The following is a 20,964-nucleotide window of genomic DNA, read 5'->3' as shown; positions in this document are numbered from 1 at the left end:
ATATACGTAAGGTACAGTATCTTATACCTTACCTATACCTACGTACGTTCTCAATACCTTCATAGTGTATATTGGAATTGGTAAGAGATACACACACACACACTCTATATAATGCGTGTCGCTGGTTTATACTACATACATAGTACGACCTAAGGTACCTCTCTATACCTATATGTAATATTATAATAGCTCTTATATGTAATGTACTGCAGTACCATGGTTTTAATAATGCATGTAATTCCGATATAGTATTTTTTATTTACCTATGTATGGCGAACAGAGTATAGTTCGATTATTAATGGAAGATTGTTTGTTTTGTGTTGCAGCCGGTTCAACCCAGCTGGATCTCACAGTAAGTATTCGGTAAAAAATACAAAGTTTTTCTGCCGAGGCGGCGACCACCACCCCGACCCCGACGCTCTGTTATTAATAGCCTGTTTGATGGTCTGCACTGCACTCTGCGTAGAAAAGCTGTGTATTAGTACATAATACGCGAACGAGAGATGATAATAAATTAGACGCCGATTCGCGATTAATAATAATATCTATTAATTTGTTTCAGGAACATTTTTCTGTTTGGGTAGAAGAAGATACGACAGGCCCCGAGTGACCGTCGCAAATAACGGAATTAGCCTACAGAACAACAAAGACGTCGACGAACAATACACCGGATCCGGTACGCCTAAAATCCGGCAGCCTTGGCTGATGCTAAACCGTGCCCGAAAAACCACCCCGGTCCAGTTAACCACCAGTGTGAAATCCGCCCCAGCTACCAATCACTATACCATGGAGGAAGCGTATACGTCTATTAACGAGGCTGTGTACACCGAATTAGATCGTATACCTTCGCCAGCCTATCAAAATAGCGGATATATGATCGAAACCGATAACGAGCCCGTATCGTCGGCTCCTAGCAGCGCCTACTATTCGGATATATCGGCCCAAGGCACGTACGAAATGGTCGGACAGACCACAGTTGTGTGGAATTCCGAAAACCTAAGGCCGCCGATTAGAAGACAGCCTCAGAGGCATTTTATCGAAGATGCTACCGTACATTCTAATTATATTTAAAAAATGCCATATTTTTGTTGTGTATTTTATTTTAGTATTGTGTCCTTGTCCCAAGTCCCCCCACCCACAACTTTTTTGCTCCCGTTTTCGTCCTTTATTATTTTGTCTTTGTGAACCGTTTTGTTAGTAGATTATTTAGCTTTTAAGACGCCTTAAGAGTGATGTAAAGTGGTAGTATTTTTAATTAGTTGTTTGTACAGTTACCAATGAATTTTTATTATTTTATTATTTTTTTTTGTGTGTAAAAATGATCCTTGTATTTTTTTTTGTACATGAGAATATTTAAAAATGATTCGTTTTAAAGGGGAGTTTTTATTCCAGTCGGTATTGTTGCTCTTTGCAGGTTTACTATGGTGTATCTTATTTTGTATAGTAGGTACGTATTTTACTCCTCCCACACTACCAAAGTTTTTACTTCGAGTGTGAAAATAATTCTCTATTTTTCATAGATCCAAGTTTTTGATCTAAGGTTTTAAAAATCAATGAACTTGTATGTAAATAACATTTTTAGGTTAGAAACAGAAATAAATAATTTAAAAAAATCACTCCCTGTCTGCAAAAAAGTTGGCAGCCCCCCCCCCTTGAAAAAAAATTAATTAAAAAAAATGAACTTGTGAACATTTTTTTGTTTCTGCTTCAGTTAAAATTTCTATGATCAATACTACGCTTTAGATTTTTTTTAACAGTAAAAGCAATAAATATATTATTTATTTTTTAAAAAAGGAAATTTTTTCTAAATAATCCCATTTTCAAGGAAGAATTTTCTCCGGCCCATTCAGCAAACCATATTAACCCCCTAATAAGGATCTCCGCCAAGTTGAAAAAATCACAAAAAATGAGAATAAATCAAAATCAGGGGAAAATTTTGAAAATATTCCTTTTTTACATTAGAATTGTTCTACATAACCCCTTTTTCAAGAAAAAACCTTCCTTGGACACCCAAATGCTGTTGGCTCTCTTGTATAGAGCCCCCCGCCCCCCCCCCATTTGGAAAAATAAAAAAACAATTAAAAAATTGATGTCTGTAGAAATTTTTATAAAAATTCAATGAGCAGAATTTTTATAAATTAGGTAGCACATTTTCAAGATAACTTCTCCCTTGGTCCTCCAAAAGTCCATAATTTTTTATAACCCTCTCCCCACCCCTCCCCACCAAAAATAATTGATTTTTGCCTTATCCGTTTAAAAAGTCTTCTTTTTGTTCCAAAAGCTGTTTCTTTTGCCAATCTTGCTTATGTGTATTATGAGGTTCTGATTTTTTTCTGCCAAAATTGCTCAAGGTTTATTACAATCTCAAGGAGACCTTAAATAAGTAATGTTTCTGACTTTGAACAAGTTAGTTACATGACATGTGCAGGGTTCTCTCCAGTGAGAGTACTCTATTCATTTTTTATAATATCTATGACTAAGTCGTGAGGTTTTAACTGATGGATGTTTCTTTGCTTTGATCTTGTTTTGTGTGTTTTCAACTTGAGACATTCTTTTATCCATTTTTTTAAGCAGTTCCCAAATGTCTTTTAAGCTCGCCTGCTCTTCTAGTTCCACTGGTTCATCCGATTCATCTGTGTTATTCTTTGGAAGGTTTCTTTCGACTATTTTGGCTTGTTCAGGTTTCTGAGTTGTTATCTGCTCCTGGCTTTGAGTGGTCCTTTGCTTTACACGATTAATTACTGTCATCTTTGGTTTAGATATAGCAGCAATTTTTGCTTGATATACTGGACACCCTCCCCATTTGGCTGTATGATCACCATCACAATTAGCACACTTGGCTAGGTCTTCTTTCTACATTGCTTTGTTTCATGGTCTAATCCACACTTAACGCATTTGGGTTTCCTTGCACAGTATGTTTTGGTATGACCAACCTGCTGGCAGTTTTTACATTGAGGTAGCTCCCTCTTTTTTGCTGGAGGTTCTACCTTCACTTTAGTGTGCAACAAGAACCCCATTTCATAAATGGTCTTATTGTTTTCTTTTGGGCTGAGATATACATAAAAGAGTGGTAATGCCACCTTATATGATTTCTTGCTCACAATTTCTCCAGACACATCTTTTTTCACCTCTGTTTTTTTAATAATTACATTGGTGACATTAATGGCATCATGTCAGATTTTAATTAATTCTAATTTGATATCCTCGGGTGATGTGGAGGGGTGTAGTCCTCTTATAACTACCTGATAGGGTTTATTTTGTTTCAACTGATATGTATGGTGCCCAATTCCATACCTACATTTTGTGACTAGGATTCTTCCTTATAGCCTCCAGTGCCCTATACACTGCTCTAAAGCTTTGCTCATTTGAGCATGCTATTTTAACATCTCCATTAGAGAGGGTTTGCATTGTAGGGGTTTCACACTCTTCCATGCTTTCCAACATTGCAGTAAATTCAGTACCTAATATTTTTAATTCCACTTACGTAAATAGGTGGAATACGTTTCTTTTTGAGTTTTTCACTGTAAGTTTCTTTTTAATGCTGTCTATTGTCATATTGCTATGATTTTCCTCTGACTCGTCTGTTGATGATTTTTGTTCGCTGAGAGATGGTTTTCATCCTCTTTTGACTTGGCTTGATAGTGAGCTACTACTTCTCGTAAGTGGTTGATTTGCCTCCGCTGTTCTTCTTACTGTTTTTGTTGAAGTTTATTTTGTTTCACAATGGCTGTTAGCTGGTTGTACGTGGGATTGCCATCGTTCATACCCATTATAGTTCACATTCACTATTTACATTCCCGACGCGCAGTATTTTAATTGTTTACAAATAAAAACACTCGAATAGGTAAATTGTAAATCGTTTCCTATGCATATGTGCTGTAGGGTGCGTCAAAAGAACAATAGAAAACACTTTTTTTTACAATTTTGGTAGCTTACCCCCTAAAAGTGTTCCATTTGGTCAAAAAATACCACATACAAAATTTTAGGTCAAAAAAATTATATTTAGAGGTCGCGCATTAGAGTTGAATGTTGAGAAGGTACGAGCGCGTCGAGCGGAAACTTTCCACGGTTGCGCGGCGGGGAATGCAACGTTGCGCTCCCTCGTAAAATCGAAGCAATTTTACAAAACGTTATGCCCCCTAAAATGCATGATAAGTAAGCCTAGTCCTTGATAGGATTTCTAAGATGTTCTTAATGAAGATTCTATTACAATTTTTCAATTCCAAAGCTCATCGTGGGTGGAAATATGAAAGTTTTGAAAAGTAAAGAAAAAAGTACAAATTCGAGGTTGTATTATTCTATTCTACTTGGCAATCGTAGGAAAAAAATGTATGCGATAAATTTACGTTGAAATGTAAATATTTTATAAGATTCAGCACTTCAAGTTGATATTTTAACGACTATTGTTAATTTTAAAGCTGCTACTTAGTTAAATGGAATGTTTCAGTTTCTAAATTCCATAATTTGGGTTTAAATGAATTCTAGAGCCGAAAAATCATAATCAGTACTTTTTTGTGGTTGTTTTAAAAATCCAAGAAAGATTGGTATCACTTGATAAGTTGTAGTGGGGATGCCGCTCTCAGTATAGTTCTGCACAATCAACCCCGGTAAGCTACGTTGCGTTTCCCGCGGCGCCGTCGTGGGAAATATTGTGCTTGGGCGCGCTCGCATTTCTCAACATTCAACGCTGGTGCGCGACCTCTAAATATTAATATTTTTCAACAAAAATTTTAGAGTGTTATTTTTTCATCAAAAGGAACAACATTAGCGGGTAAGACCAAAAGATTTCAAAAAAAATGTAACATGACGCACCCTAATGTGCTGCCATGAACACAGCAAAATACGTGCATCACAATACTATAACCTCCGCTGCTCAAGTCAAAAATCTTTAAGAAGCGTCAATTTTTGTCAAAATTGTCGAGAAGTGTCCATTCTTAGTAAAATTGTCATAGAGGTCAATTTTCGCCAAAATTGTCAAAAAATGTCTTTTTTTGTCAAAATTGTCAGAGAAAGTCATTTTTGGCGAGTTGACAAAAAGTTATTAATGTTTTTTCGTCAAAATTCTCAGGAAATTATTTTTTAATAAAATAGTCAAATGGCCGTAATTTTTGCCAAAATTTATCAAAAATTAAAATAAATCAAAATTGAAGATTTTTTTTGAAAATATCTGATTTTCATGTTAGAATTGTTTTACACAGCCCGCTTTTCAAGAAAAAAACGATTGTTGGACCTCCAAATGATATTGACTCTCTTGTTTTGAGCCTCCAAAATGGGGGGGGGGGAAACCTGAAAAATTGACATCTGTAGAAATTTTTTTAAAATGTTTCATTTATGAGAAGAATAATTCTGAATGAGCACTTTTTCACAAAAAAAAGCTTTCCCTCGATCTCCCAAATGATGTTGGTTCAAAACCCATTTTTAAAGTCAAATAAAGAAATAAAAAAAATTAAAAAAATGAAAAATTGATATCAGTACAATTTTTTTGAAAATGTTTCATTTCTAAACCGAGTAATAATTTTAGATAAGCACATTTTCAAGAAAAATCGCCTTTGGTCCTCCAAATGATGCTGGTCTTTCATTAAGCCTTCAAAGTTGAAAAATATCAAAAAAGATGAAAAATCTTACAAATGATTTGAAAATTTTTCATCTTTGAGCAGAATACGTATTTCTAAATGGTTCTTTATTCAAGAAATTTTTTTCTCAACTCCCCTCCCCCCCAACAATTCTGGTCACCTACATATAAAGATCTCCAAAGTTTTGGGAAAAAATGAAAGTAAAGTCTTTTCTGCGAGAAAAGTTTCAAGTCAAGCTGAAATTCACTATGCACTTTAATTTCAACATAGGTAGGTACCTAGTCGACTGGAGGTGGTTTCATGTCGTTTTGGAGCCTCCAGCGAATTTTTGGAAATTTCAGTTGTTTAACAAAATGACATAAAATCTGTCCAAATTAACGTTGGTGATCCATTTGACCGATTCAACTCCATTTTTCCAAAATCGATGTGTCCCAGTTCGAACTCTTTATTTTTGTCCGGCGATTTCATAGTTTAAAATTTGAAAAAAATCCAATATTTCTTCTGCACATGACCTGATATACTGAAATTCAGTTTGTATCCTATTTTTGACCATTTTAATGGGGGTATCGGTACCCTTTACTTTGAAACGTTGAAATCAATGCGCAGATGAGTCTAAACTCTGGAAAAAATCCCAAAAAAATCATTTTGACATTTTTCCTTCTAACTTCTGCCACCGCGCTGGTAATCTTTTCAGAATATTTCGAGCGGTGGCCGCTGCTCCATGATCATAATAAAACCATTCGAAAAATGCATTTTTTTCCTACCCAAAGAGGCAAATTTAGGGCGAAAAGTTTTTTCTTCGGCATAATTTATCAAAGCCACCGAACTACATCCTTAACCTATTTTACACCAAATTCGTCGATTTTTTCCATTTTTCATGGTTTTTATCAAAAAAGTTGAATCGCGCCATTTTGGATACCTTTCAAAACTGAAATATTCTCCTCAAAATAGGATGGACGAGGTCTACAGCGAAAAAACCACGGTTTTTTCGAAAATGCCTCTTCTTTGAGAATCCCTTGTGAAATAAAAACAATTGAATCTGGGAGAAAATTTATATATTCTGACAAAAAAATAACCAAAAACAAACAGAAAACTAGCCTGAATGGACAAATGTCACAATCAGTAAAAACAAACATAGAAAAAATAAATGAAGATCTGTCATATCATAACACAAACACATCTACTAACTTAAAAACTACTATAGCTGTTACAAAAAAAAAAAATATATACATAAATAAACTAGAAAAATAAATTTTATTCTCACAAAAAAGGGGATTTTTTTTCACAAAATGCGAAATACGAGTAAGAACATTTTTCAATATGGGAGGTAGATTAGATACAATGAGGTGAATTTTGAAACCTGTTGTAGGAAAAAAAATCAAATTCGGAGTTGGTTTGAGGGAAAAAATTACTACTTATCGGGTCCTATCACACACAAGTATCTATTGTGGCGGCGTAATCAGTGACTACAGCATTGCCATTATTGCTATAAACGCATCCGTAGGGAGTGCCGCCGTCATCTTCACATAACAAGATATTATACTGTTTCGTCCCATCGGTGAATTCAATTTTCTTGTTTGGGCAGCTGTGTCCTGGGTTGGAAAGTCCTGGTATTAGCTCACAAGCTTCGACTTTCTGCTCATCGGTCCAGCCACAAATGGCGCTTCTGTAATATAACACAATTTATGTAGTACCTACTTTTAAAATCCATAACAATTCTTATTTTATTTCCGATCTTTTCCTGCAAACTTCGCTCGCAAAAAACAATTATGAAAAAAATTATGTTTTCTCCGAATTGAGGGGAAAAAATGAAATAAAATGTTTCGGAAATTTAAAAATTACTCTACCTTTAGGAGTAAGTAGTAGGTAATAGTTATAGGCAATCTTAAAATTGTTTCTTAGGAGGCCTCAGATTTGAACATTGATACGAAGAGCATAATCTAAAGCTGCCATATTCAAAATATCAGGTACCTACTACCGACCCAAATTCATTTTCAAATTTTGACAAATTTCTGAAAATCCAGAAACGACGACGCAAGAATTTTCGTTACAAGTTGGTACCTATGTAATGTACTGGGCACTCCCTTCACTCCGAGTCCGAATATATATTTCTTCTGCTTTCCGGTTGCCCAATGGGGCGCTATTTAGCAAAAAAATCATTGACAGGTCACATCACACATTTTTCAAAATTTTTTAGAAATGCTCAAAATAGGTACCATTGAGCGAAATTTAGGATTTTCTGCCAAAGTTTTAACCCATTTTATAATGACTGTTTTTTCAAAAAAAAAAAAAAAAAAACGCAAAAATCATGATCCAATTTTGAGCTTAAAATTTTCAAAAAAATGCTACGTAATAGTTTTAATAGAGATTATTGTCCTTTGACAAATCGTCTGACATTTTGAACTCGCAGAATAAATCCTAATTCGATTTTGATATCAAAATTATTCCAAAATGCTGAAGAAATGTTTTCGTCAAAACGCAAGAATTTCTCGAAAAATTTAAAACTATTTCAATAGAGGCGATAGGGATCAAAGCAATTTTGAAAATTAAATTTTTTCAGATTCATTGTGCAGCTGCAAAATCTAAAATATCATATCTACAGTACCAAAGATGAGAGAATTTTTTTTGAGAAAATTTGATTTCTTGAACACTTTTCACAAATCGGACCGTAGACTAATGACGAGAAAAGGGTCATTTAAAATTTCACCGGGTCAATTTCACTGTTTGAAATCACACATGGAGTTTTAAAAAAATGTAGGTAATCGAATCCGAAGGCGCAGCCTTATCTCGACATAGAAATATTTACTTAGGTACTTACCCGCCTATTCTAACGAAATCTGTTGACTTGATTTTTATTGTGCCTCTGCCATGCACGAGTGACATAATCGCCAAAAGCAGTGAAATTATTGAAATAACGCGACTATTCATATTGAAATTTATCAAAATAGGTATTACAATTTGGAACGAGCGTTAGGCGATTGAATTGAGATTATGATGAAATGGCGACACTTTTGCATTATTTTATAGATACAATTTTCTGACTAACAGAACTTACGTCAGCTTGATTTATGTTATAAATCTCGTATATTTTTGTCACCAATATGTTCCTTTTAATGATTTCTGCGCTACTGGTTGATGGGTTTTTGAGATTTATGACACATCAGTACATAAAGAATACGATGATTTTCACAGGTTTATGGTTCGATATGCGATAAATGTTTCGTTATTTTTAATTTTGGAGAATCGTGCGGTAAATGTGTATGTTGATCAAATAAAAACGTCTTTCTGGCAGCACGTTCGATCATTACGATATCGCTTAACACATTTTTTCGGATAAATTTAGCGCCTTCGATACGAGTCGAAACGAAACAGTGATTTACGTAATGAAATGCCTACGATTCCTATGATTAAAATATTTGCAGACCTCATAATGTAAGCACGCGCCTATAGTTACCTACCTAGCCTACATAATTATTTTTTTTGCATAACGTCTTATCCGCCAACTTCGACGTGTAAAATTTTTTTTCCAAATTTTGCATTTCATATTTGGAATTTTGTGAATGTGTTTTTAGACCAGTGCGAATTCCCAACATATCAAAATTTAAAAGAACATACATATTATATCAATTTTTTCGAGGTATGAAAATATTAGATAATTTTTTTTTTGAGATTCCTGCTGTAAAAATGAAAAAATACTTAAATCGATAAATTTTATAGCAAATTTTCATTAACTTGTTTTTTTTTGTTTCCCATCCTCGAATTTGACATTGACATTTACACAGATAATTGTTTCGAGAAAATCTTCATTTTCCAGAGTGAGCGATGACTCGATTTCATTTTTTTTTTTTTTTTTGAAATATCAGCTTTTATATCACAGGCGTTCGACAGTTGAAACGTCAATAATTTTTCTGAAACATTGATTTTTTTTCCAAATTCGAATGGCAAAGGGGTGCTTAGTGAAAAATCACCAGAATGCCCTAATGATCCTACTCTCTAAATTTGAAACAGTAAAATTTCACTGCTTAGCAGTCTCCACATTTTGCCTTTTTTTAAAAGCAGTAGTTTTTTTACTGCAAAACAGTGAAAAATCTACTGAATTGACCAGTAAAAAATCATTTTGACTGACCAATTCAGTAGATTTTCTACTGTTTTGTAGTAAAAAAACTACTGCTTTTAAAAAGGCAAAATGTCGCGATTGCTAAGCAGTGAAATTTCACTGTTTCAAATTTAGAAAGTAGAAATTGATTTCGAATGTCTTTCGACTTTTTCAAAGGTGAATTCAAGGTGAAAAAAATCACGAGAATGTCCATGGAGCCTTTGAAAATTTGTTTAAGTGTTCGATGATTCCTTGGAGATTCCTGGTGACTTCTGTTGAATGATTCACCAGATGCAACTAGGTGAGTTTTTTTCAGACTTATTTCCAGCTGAATTTATTTTGAAAAATACACCAGAATGCCCTAATGACCCTACAAATTAATTTGGAATATCTAGTGAAAAATTCACCTAAATGCCCTAATGACTCCAGAAATTGATTTCGAATATAGGATGGTGACTTTGGTTAATTTTAGTGACTCCTGGTTAATCTGTCACTAAGAAGTCACCAAACTGTCAAAAATTTATATTTTACTCTCTGGTGGCTTCCCTGTGACAGATAGCCAGTGTTTGTGACATATACTGTTTAAAACAAGTGGTAGTGACAGACACTGTTCAAAACCAGTGCTGGTGATTGACATTGTTTAAAACCAGTGGTAGTGACTAACACTGTTTAAAACCAGTTGTAGTGACAGACACTGTATAGAAGCAGTGTTTGAAACAGACACTGTTTAAAAGCAGTGGTAGTAACGGACACTGTTTAGAACCAGTGTTAGTGACAGACACTGTTCAAAACCAGTGGTAGGTGGTGACAGACACTGTTTAAAACCAGTGGTAGTGACAGACACTGTTAAGAACCAGTGTTAGTGACAGACACTGTTCAAAACCAGTGTTTGTGACAGACACTGTTTAAAAGCAGTGGTAGTGACAGACACTGTTTAAAACCAGTGGTAGTGACAGACACTGTTTAAAACCAGTGGCAGTGACAGCCACTGTTTGAAACCAGTTGTAGTGACAGACATGGTTCAAAACTGGTTGTAGTGAAAGACACCTTCTGCCTACTCCCTAGTACGCAATGGTGGAATCCAAAATGGAATGGAGAAAAGTGAGCTACTGGTCCACAACAAAGACGATTTTGGACTAATTTTAGGTCGCTGATTTCGAATATGACCTTCATTTTCTTGGGAGATGCGCATAAGTTTGCATTTTTGGTACTTTTCATTGTGCAAAACCGCTCCACAGGCTTCCAATCGAACTGTAGCAGGCTACCGATCATCGCAATGAATTCCTCGACCCTGAAAACCCCCCTGGAAACCATTCTTGTCCTTGAAAAAATCACATTTTTGTCAAAAACTTGAAATTTCATCTTTCTAGCGAATTCAAACCCAGTTTCCAGGAGAACAATGTGGTTTCATGAGCAGCGGTTTGCGGCATTGAATTCGCTGTCCCAAAAAACCCCCAGGCCCAAATTATCAGCTCGTTTGAGCGACATTTTCTCCAGTGGTTTTTTGTCCCCTTCTGCCCACCCCCTAGTGGGCAATGGTGGAATCCAAAATGGAATGGAGAAAAGTGAGCTACTGGTCCACAACAAAGACGCTTTTGGACTTATTTTGGGTCGCTGATTTCGAATATGACCTTCATTTTCTTGGGAGATGCGCATAAGTGGCATTTTTGGTACTTTTCATTGTGCAAAACCGCCCCACAGGCTTCCAATCGAACTGTAGCAGGCTACCGATCATCGCAATGAATTCCTCGACCCTGAAAACCCCCCTGGAAACCATTCTTGTCCTTGAAAAAATCACATTTTTGTCAAAAAACTTGAAATTTCATCTTTCTAGCGAATTCAAACCCAGTTTCCAGGAGATCAATGAGGTTTCATGAGCTGCGGCTAGAATTAATTAATCCTAATGATACTTATAGACTAAATAGATTTCACATAAATGATTTAAAATCTAGATTTATCTAAATCCTAAATTTAGAGGTTGAAAATCCTCAATCTTGTGCACCAGCTAAATGTTACAAATACTTATGTACTTATGTAACAGATTGCTTAAAATAAAAATTATCTCTCTCTCTCTCTTTTGAGTAGAAAAAAAAAAAAAAAAAATGCGGCATTGAATTCGCCGTCCCAAAAAACCCCCAGGCCCAAATTTTCAGCTCGTTTGGGCGACATTTTCTCCAGGGTTTTCTTTGTCCCCTCCTGCCTACTCCCTAGTAGGCAATGGTGGAATCCAAAATGGAATGGAGATAAGTGAGCTACTGGTCCACAACAAAGACGCTTTAGGACTAATTTTGGGTCGCTGATTCCGAATATGACCTTCATTTTCTTGGGAGATGCGCATAAGTTGCATTTTTGGTACTCTTCATTGTGCAAAACCGCCCCACAGGCTTCCAATCGAACTGTAGCAAGCTACCGATTGTTGCAATGAATTCCCCGACCTCGAAAACCCCCCTGGAACCCATTCCTGACTCTTTTGCGGGAATTCGATTCTTGAAAAGACCTTCCAATTTGCAATTTTTGATGGGGCCGCGCGAGTAGCGACTTTGCACGCTGGAAGCAGCGGTTTTGGACTAATTTCGGGTTGCTGATTTCGAATATGACGTTCATTATCACGGGCGATGCGCGTAAGTGGTGTTTTTGGTACTTTTCATTGTGCAAAACCGACGTTTAGAATCAGTGTTTGAAACAGACACTGTTTGAAAGCAGTGGCAGTGACTGACACTGTTTAAAACAAGTGGTAGTGACAGACACGGTTTAAAAGCAGTGTTTCAAACAGAAAACCAGTGTTTGTGACAGACACTGTTTGAAAGCAATGGTAGTGACCGACACCGTTTGAAACAAGTGGTAGTAACACATACTGTTTAAAACCAGTGGTAGTAACACACACTGTTTAAACCCAGTGGTGTTGACAGACACTGTTTAAAACCAGTGTTTGTGACAGACACTGTTTAAAACCAGTGGTAGTGACAGACCCTGTTCAAAACCAGTGGTTGTGACAGACCCTGTTCAAAACCAGTGGTAGTGACTGACAATGCTTAAAAGCAGTGGTAGTGACAGACACTGTTTAAAACCAGTGTCAGTGACAGCCACTGTTTAAAACCAGTTGTAGCGACAGACATGGTTCAAAACTGGTTGTAGTGAAAGACACTGTTTAGAATCAGTGTTTGAAACAGACACTGTTTAGAATCAGTGTTTGAAACAGACACTGTTTGAAAGCAGTAGTAGTAACAGACACTGTTTAGAACCAGTGTTAGTGACAGACACTGTTTAAAACCAGTGGTAGTGACAGACAATGTTTAAAACGAGTGGCGGCAGTGGTAGTGACAGACACCGTTTAGAACCAGTGTTAGTGACAGACACTGTTCAAAACCAGTGTTTGTGACAGACACTGTTTAAAAGCAGTGGTACTGACACGCACTGTTTAAAACCAGTGTTTCAAACAGAAAACCAGTGTTTGTGACAGACACTGTTTAGATGCTGTGTTTGAAACAGACACTGTTTAAAAGCAGTGGTAGTGACAGACCCTTTTTGTAACCTGTCTTCTGGGTTTGTATTACCTCTCTCAACCAAAAATAACACTTTGAGTTGGGTACATTATCTAGATCTTGTCAGAACGCAAATGGACTAACTCAAAATCCCAACAACATTTCAAGTTGTTTGGAGTTATAAGGGTACATCTCAAAAAACTCCGCCTTTTTTGAGTAAATTTCTTACATATGTAGGTATACAAAGTATTAAAAAACAGTTTTCATTGTTTTTAATGTTTGTCAGATAGAAATAGTCACAAAAAGTGTATTTTTTATTGGTTTGTACCAAATGGAAAATAATTTTTTATTGATCACTTTTCAGAAAAATGAATTTGCACATGTAATGAATTTTTAGTTTTTTGAGTAAAACTCAAAAACTAAGCACTCTAGAAAAAGAACTAACGACATTATGTCCATTGGAAATTTAATTCTCTACAACTTTGTTCACATGAAATTTTTTTGGACGCTTCCTTTCGCCTCTAGATCAATTTTATTGAAAGGTTATAACTCAAAATGTTTTCCAAACATTGAAATATTTCCTCTTTAAGATTTTATTTTTCAGTGTTCTAATGCTAAATGAAGGTACGATATCAGATCTTTAAAATGAGGTGCTATTCATTCCTCACAATTACTTAATTATAAGTTGATGAAAATAAAGTTAAAAAAGAAAAGGAAAATCACTCTTCTGTAAAATTTCACTTTTTTGAGATGTAACGTTATTAGTGAAGTGGCAACTGAAAAAAAAAGGCATTTGATGAAAGAAGCGTGAATTTTGGTATGAAGAATTTTAGGGCCAAAATAGCGGAAAGTATCGATCAATATTGAACAGTAACTGGCTTATGAACACGCACCAATTTATAATCCTAGGTTAACCTCCGAAAATTGTTGAGTTAAGTAAAACCTGGTTTAAACTGTAAAAACAGTTTGATTGTCCATTGTGCTACACTGCATTTTAGTTAAACCAGAGTTAACCTACAACTCTGGTTTAAACCTGCATTGTGCTACTGGCCCTGAATATTTCAATTCTGATGGAATTTTGACCAGTATATTTGTTTTTGCAATTAGGGGTTGATGGGGGTGCGTAAAGGGGAGAGTCATTATTTTTGACGTTACGTACTGCTTTCAATAAATGTTTCTTACCAGTTTCAAGAAGAATTAGCATTTCGCTCACCGTTTCCACCATGTTTTGTCATTAAAGCGGCAATTTTGCGCGTTTTTCAAGTTTTGAGGTGCCACAGGGGGCAGAAGGGGGAGGGAACCAAGAAATGAACCATCAAAATTACTTGTACACTTTTTGAAGGATATTTTCACATTAATTAAATTTCCGAGTCTCAACGTCTTCCAAATCCACAATTTAGGGGGCTGAGTCCCACGCCGGGGGGAGAGGAGGGACGATCGCTTCAATGGTGAAAACAGAAAGTGCTGATCAATACCTAACAGCGGACACCATAATAATTGATTTCTGACCATAACTCGATCGACAGGACTTATTTCAAAATTGTAGGGTCCACCACCCCTCGAAGGAGGCGGGGAGCCCGAATGGCTCCCGGTCTGAAAAACTTCATTTTGGCCCTAAAATTCTTCATACCAAAATTCACGCTTCTTTCATCAAATGTCGTTTTCTGCTGTATTTCAGCTGTTTGCCACTCCACTGTCGCTTTTCCCCAGTTTTCACGACTTTTATCAAAAAAGTAGAATCGCGCTAGTTTTGATATACATATTTTGAAACTGTACCTATGTTTCTCAAAACAGGACGGACGAGGACTACAGTGAAAACCCCACGATTTTTTCGAAAATACCCCCTCATTGAGAAAAACCCTTGTGAAATGAAAACAATCGAAGCTGAGAGAAAATCAATAATGTATTCTGACAAATAATAATGACAAAAACAAACAGTTAAAACTAGCCGGAATGGACAAATCTTACAATCAGTAAAAGCAAAACTGTCGATCAGAAAAAAACGAAGATCCATCGTTACATTACATAAGTACCTATTAATTTGAAACTAGATAGGTACCATGGATAGCTGATTGAAAAAAAAAAAAAAAACAACAACAACAACAATAAAAACATAAGTTCTAAACATGAAAAATAAGTGTTCTATTACAAAAATATTTCATGGAAAGGGAGGAAAATTGTCCAGAAAATGCGAAATAAGAACATTTTTCAATATACCTATTACCTACATGAGGTCAATTTTGAAATTTGTTGTAGGAAAGAAGGAGTTGGTTTGAGGGGAAAAATTAGTTAGGTATATATTATGGTACTCGTCAAGTCTTATCATACACAGGTATCTATTGTGCCAGCGTAATCAGTGACTACAGCATTACCTCTATTACTATAAACACATCCGTAGGTAGTACCTCCGTCATCGTCGCATATCAATATCTCGTAGGATGCATCCTTATCAGTGAATTGAATTTTCTTGTTTTGACAGCTGTGTTCTGGGTTGGAAAGTCCTGGTATTAGCTCACAAGCTTCGACCTTCTGTGCGTCGGTCCAGCGACAAATGGCACTTCTGTAAGATAACAAAATGTGTAGGAATCCATAACAATTTTTAGGTCTTTCTGGTCTTTTCTTGTCAATAAATCTCTCGCAGAAAACAATTGTGAAAAAAATTACGAGTTTATCTTTTCCAAATTGAGGAAAAAAATTATTGAAGAATTGTGAACTCGAAACTGGAAATGATGTCATGTGGCTTATCAAAAAGGGTTAAAACTTTGACAATGTGTCAATTATCAAAAATTTCCATTAAAACTTGTTTTAAGCTCTTCTGAAGAATTTTGAGCTCAAAACTGGATTATGATTTTTGCAATTTTTAAATGAAGGTGTATCAGATTCGTCGAAATGGATTCAAATTCTGCTAGAAATTCAAAAATTTCAATGGAAATGATGTTTGAGTATATTTTTGGAAAATTTTATGATTTTTCAGTGTTTTGAAAAAAATGTCATGCGATCTAGTAATACCTACTTGAGAATTTGACTGAAAACTAAAAATTTCTATCAAAACTTTTTTCAAGCACTTCTGAGTTCTGAAGAATTTTGAACCCAAAATAGGGGTCGTGATCTTTTGAGGTTTTCAACAAAACAAAGATACGAGTATCATGCGATCTATCAAAATATCTTGGAATTTTTCAAAATTCTATCAAAACTCTTTTTTGTGCTTTATTAATTTTAAGAATATCTCGAAGCATTTTAAATGTACCTATACGTAAATTGGTTTTCTCAAATAATTTCTACCTACTTTGATGATCGTTCTTGGATAGGTACATAGTTTATAAAAATCCGCCTTTAAAGCTGCAATTATTCGAAAAATCTCAAAAAAGTCTTGATTAAAATTATTATTTTAGATTTTCTCCTAAAATAGTGACTCTCATTTCCGTCGAAATACCTATTTGAATTTTTTCGCGAAATTTTAACCCATTTTGACAGAATTACATCGCATCTTTTTCAATAATCCCAGAAATCATCGCTCATGCAATCTTGGGCTCAAAATTTTTCAGAAATGCTCAAGATAGGTAGTTTTGATTGAAAATTTTGATTTTCTGTCAACATTTTAACCGATTTCGATACCTAGATCAAATGACTCTTGAGATGAAAAAAAAAGTTTGACTGAATTCGAAAGGACAGCATTTTCTCGAAATAGAAATAAGTATTTACTTACCCGCCATTGTTAACGAATTGTGTTGAAGTAATTTTTATTGTGTTTTTGCCATGTGCGAGTGATGATAATAAATTAGACGATTCGCGATTAATAATATCTATCTATTAATTTGTTTCAGGAACATTTTTCTGTTTGGGTAGAAGAAGATATGACAGGCCCCGAGTGACCGTCGCAAATAACGGAATTAGCCTACAGAACAACAAAGACGTCGACGAACAATACACCGGATCCGGTACGCCTAAAATCCGGCAGCCTTGGCTGATGCTAAACCGTGCCCGAAAAACCACCCCGGTCCAGTTAACCACCAGTGTGAAATCCGCCCCAGCTACCAATCACTATACCATGGAGGAAGCGTATACGTCTATTAACGAGGCTGTGTACACCGAATTAGATCGTATACCTTCGCCAGCCTATCAAAATAGCGGATATATGATCGAAACCGATAACGAGCCCGTATCGTCGGCTCCTAGCAGCGCCTACTATTCGGATATATCGGCCCAAGGCATGTACGAAATGGTCGGACAGACCACAGTTGTGTGGAATTCCGAAAACCTAAGGCCGCCGATTAGAAGACAGCCTCAGAGGTATTTTATCGAAGATGCTACCGTACATTCTAATTATATTTAAAAAATGCCATATTTTTGTTGTGTATTTTATTTTATTATGTCCTTGTTCCAAGTCCCTCCCCCCACCCGATTTTTTTGCTCCCGTTTTCGTCCTTTATTATATTGTGTCTTTGTGAACCGTTTTGTTAGTAGATTATTTAGCTTTTAAGACGTCTTAAGAGTGATGTAAAGTGGTAGTATTTTTACTTTGTTGTTTGTACAGTTACCAATGAATTTTTATTATTTTATTATTTTTTTGTGTGTAAAATGATCCTTGTATTTTTTTTTTGTACATGAGAATATTTAAAAAATGATTCGTTTTAAAAGGAGTTTTTATTCCAGTGGGTATTGTTGCTCTTTGCAGGTTTACTATGGTGTATCTTATTTTGTAAAGTAGGTATTTTACTCCTCCCATCCCACCAAAGTTTGTACTTCGGGTGTGAAAATAATTCTCTATTTCTTATAGATCCAAGTTTTTGATCTAAGCTTTTAAAAATCAATGAACTTGTATGTAAATAACCTTTTTAGGTTAGAAACAGAAATAAATAATTTAAAAAATCTCTCCCTGTCTGCAAAAAAGTTAGCACCCCCACCCCTTGAAAAAAAATTTAATGAAAAAAATGAACTTATGAACATTTTTTGTCTCTGCGTCAGTTACAATTTTTATATGTAGGTAATCAATACTACGCTTTATATTTTTTTTTAAAACAGTAAAAGCAATAAATATAGGTATTATTTATTTTTTTAAAAAGGAAATTTTTTCTAAATAATCCCATTTTCAAGGAAGAATTTTCTCCGGCCCACCATATTAAGCCCCTGATAAGGATCTCCGCCAATTTGAAAAAAATCACAAAAAATGAGAATAAATCAAAATCAGCTAGGGGAAAATTTTGAAAATAATCCATTTTTACATTATAGAATTGTTCTACATAGGTAACCCTTTTTTCAAGAAAAAACTTTCCTTAGACTCCCATATGATGTTTGCTCTCTTGTATGGAGCCCCCCCCCCATTTGGAAAAATAAAAAAACAATAAAAAATTGATGTCTGTAGAAATTTAAAAAAAATTCAATGAGCAGAATTTTTATAGATGAGCATTGAGCACATTTTCAAGATAACCCCTCCATTGGTTCTCCCCACTAAAAATAATTGATTTTTGCCTTATCCGTTTAAAAAGTTTTCTTTTTGTTCCAAAACTTCTTTCTTTTGCCAGACTTGCATAGGTAATTTTTCGTCAAAATTCTCAGGAAGTAATTTTTTGATAAAATATTCAAAATAGTCGTAGGTAACTGTTGCCAAAGTTGATCAAAAAGTTTTGCTTCATTTTTGCTTTGTTGCCAAAACGTCCAAAAACAGTTTCCCGGCCTTTAAAACCATATTGGCGCCCTAGTTAGGAGCCCCTCAAAGTTGAAAAATCAGAAAAAACGAAAATAATTCAAAATCAAGGAAATTTTTTGAAAATTCTCATTTTCAGTTTAGAATTTGTTCTACTACACAACCCACTTTCTAAGAAAAAACCTTTGTTGGACCTCCAAATGATATTGGCTCTCTTCTACTGAGCTTTCCAAATTTGAAAAAAGTAAAAAAAAAAAAATTGAAAAATTCACGTCTATAGAAATTTTTGAAAATGTTTCATTTATGAGCAGAATAATTCTGAATGAGCACTTTTTCAAAAATACCTTCCCTCGGTCTCCCAAATGATATTGCTTCAAAGCCCATTTTAAAGTCGATAGAAATTAAAAAAAAAAAAATCAAAAATTGGTATCAGTACAATTATTTTGAAAATGTTTCATTTCTGGACAGAGTAATCTTACAAGGGAACTACCTGAACCGGCAGAAACGAAAATGAACGAATCAAAGCTAGATCGAAAGGGGACCACCTCAGGACCCCAAATCCAAAATTTCAAGTGCTAAAGTTGATTTCTCGATTTTTGGTGAATTTTTGAAAATTGAAAAATCCGAAAAATTATCAATTAATACCAAAAATGAAAAATATTGATGAAAAATGGAATTTTCTCGGGAAGTGGCTCAGATGGTGTCCCTAACTCATTTACGACTATCGAAATTCGTAAAACCTCCATTTCGACCATTCTGGAGCATCCATTAAAATATTCAAATTTTGTAATTTTTTCCCAGTGGCCAAAAATACACATCTGAACCGGCAGACGCCGATTTTCGCGACAACCGCAAAAAATGGTTGAAGGCAACCCACATAGTCCCCAAATTAAGTTATTTGTGTTAAAGTTGATTTTTAGCCATCCCACAGCAATTTCAAGTTTCTGGAGAAATGATAAAAAATCGCTGGATGCTCCAGAATGGTCGAAATGGAGGTTTTGCCTATTCGGAACGTCGAAAATAGGTCAGAGTTCGATTTCGGATAGATAGCATCGCAAAAGATTGAATATTCAACATTTTCAAATTTTGTCTTTTTTTCCAGTGGTCAAAAATACACATCTGAACCGGCAGACGCCGATTTTCGCGACAACCGCAAAAAATGGTTGAAGGCAACCCACATAGTCCCCAAATTAAGTTATTTGTGCTAAAGTTGATTTTTAGCCATTCCACAGCAATTTCAAGTTTCTGGAGAAATGATAAAAAATCGCTGGAGGCTCCAGAATGGTCGAAATGGAGGTTTCACCTATTCGGAACGTCGAAAATAGGTCAGAGTTCGATTTCGGATAGATAGCATCGCAAAAGATTGAATATTCAACATTTTCAAATTTTGTCTTTTTTTCCAGTGGTCAAAAATACACATCTGAACCGGCAGACGCCGATTTTCGCGACAACCTCAAAAAATGGTTAAAGGCAACCCACATAGGCCCCAAATAAAGTTATTTGTGCTAAAGTTGATTTTTAGCCGTTCCACAGCAATTTCAAGATTCTGGAGAAATTATAAAAAAATCGCTGGAAGCTCCAGAATGGTCGAAATGGAGGTTTTACGAATTTCGATAGTCGTAAATGAGTTAGGGACACCATCTGAGCCACTTCCCGAGAAAATTCCATTTTTCATCAATATTTTTCATTTTTGGTATTAATTGATAATTTTTCGGATTTTTCAATTTTCAAAAATTCACCAAAAATCGAGAAATCAACTTTAGCACTTGAAATTTTGGATTTGGGGTCCTGAGGTGGTCCCCTTTCGATCTAGCTTTGATTCGTTCATTTTCGTTTCTGCCGGTTCAGGTAGTTCCCTTGTTAGATAATTACATTTTCAAGAAAAATTCCATTTGTAGCCCAGTCAATATGCAATTTGACCCAAACATAATTACAAAGAAAGGTTTTTTTGGTGAATATTGTCTAGGGTGGTGTGCTGAATAACATACTAAAAGTCCCCGCCCCAACCCCACGAGCCACCCCCCCCCACAGTGGATCAAAGGCCCCCCAAATCAGTTTTTCATCAAGAAGTCCTGAAATATCGAATTTTAAGTAAAAAGAGCCCAGTGATCATTTCATCTGCTCTCCAATACCTATCAAATGAGCTATCGGCCAACGCCTTAGCCTCAA

General features: G+C 35.4%; 2 protein-coding genes and 1 long non-coding RNA gene across 4 annotated transcripts in view; 2 read left to right on the top strand and 1 right to left on the bottom strand.

The window, feature by feature from the left end:
* The window catches only part of LOC135842507 (uncharacterized), a 109,495-nt gene extending 108,121 nt beyond the window's left edge, over window positions 1-1,374 (top strand). For both annotated transcript variants that reach the window (XM_065359999.1, XM_065359998.1), the window contains 2 exons: window positions 327-352; window positions 563-1,374. In XM_065359999.1, the coding sequence (XP_065216071.1) occupies window positions 327-352; window positions 563-1,071 (535 nt within the window). In that variant the 3' untranslated portion in view covers window positions 1,072-1,374. The remainder of the gene's footprint in view (window positions 1-326; window positions 353-562) is intronic.
* A 5,237-nt stretch (window positions 1,375-6,611) lies between these two features.
* On the bottom strand, window positions 6,612-8,638 carry LOC135844021 (uncharacterized). Its single transcript, XR_010558438.1, has 2 exons — window positions 8,392-8,638; window positions 6,612-7,239 (listed from the first exon to the last, which is right to left on the bottom strand). It is a non-coding gene; the product is annotated as an uncharacterized LOC135844021 (long non-coding RNA).
* An 8,343-nt stretch (window positions 8,639-16,981) lies between these two features.
* On the top strand, window positions 16,982-17,714 carry LOC135843839 (uncharacterized). The gene has a single exon (XM_065361868.1). It carries the CDS (start codon window positions 17,119-17,121, stop codon window positions 17,482-17,484), a length of 366 nt encoding a protein of 121 aa, XP_065217940.1. The 5' UTR covers window positions 16,982-17,118; the 3' UTR covers window positions 17,485-17,714.
* The last annotated feature ends 3,250 nt before the right edge of the window (window positions 17,715-20,964 follow it).

Source organism: Planococcus citri, chromosome 4 (genome assembly GCF_950023065.1).
Source record: "Planococcus citri chromosome 4, ihPlaCitr1.1, whole genome shotgun sequence".
Classification (NCBI taxonomy): Eukaryota; Metazoa; Arthropoda; class Insecta; order Hemiptera; family Pseudococcidae; genus Planococcus; species Planococcus citri.
The sequence above is the reverse complement of the archived record's forward strand: the minus strand, read 5'-3'. Positions and strand labels throughout refer to the sequence as shown.

Coding starts and splice junctions, on each gene's coding strand:
- LOC135843839 (XM_065361868.1), top strand. CDS start 17,119: ATGCTAAACCGTGCCCGAAAAACCACCCCGGTCCAGTTAACCACCAGT.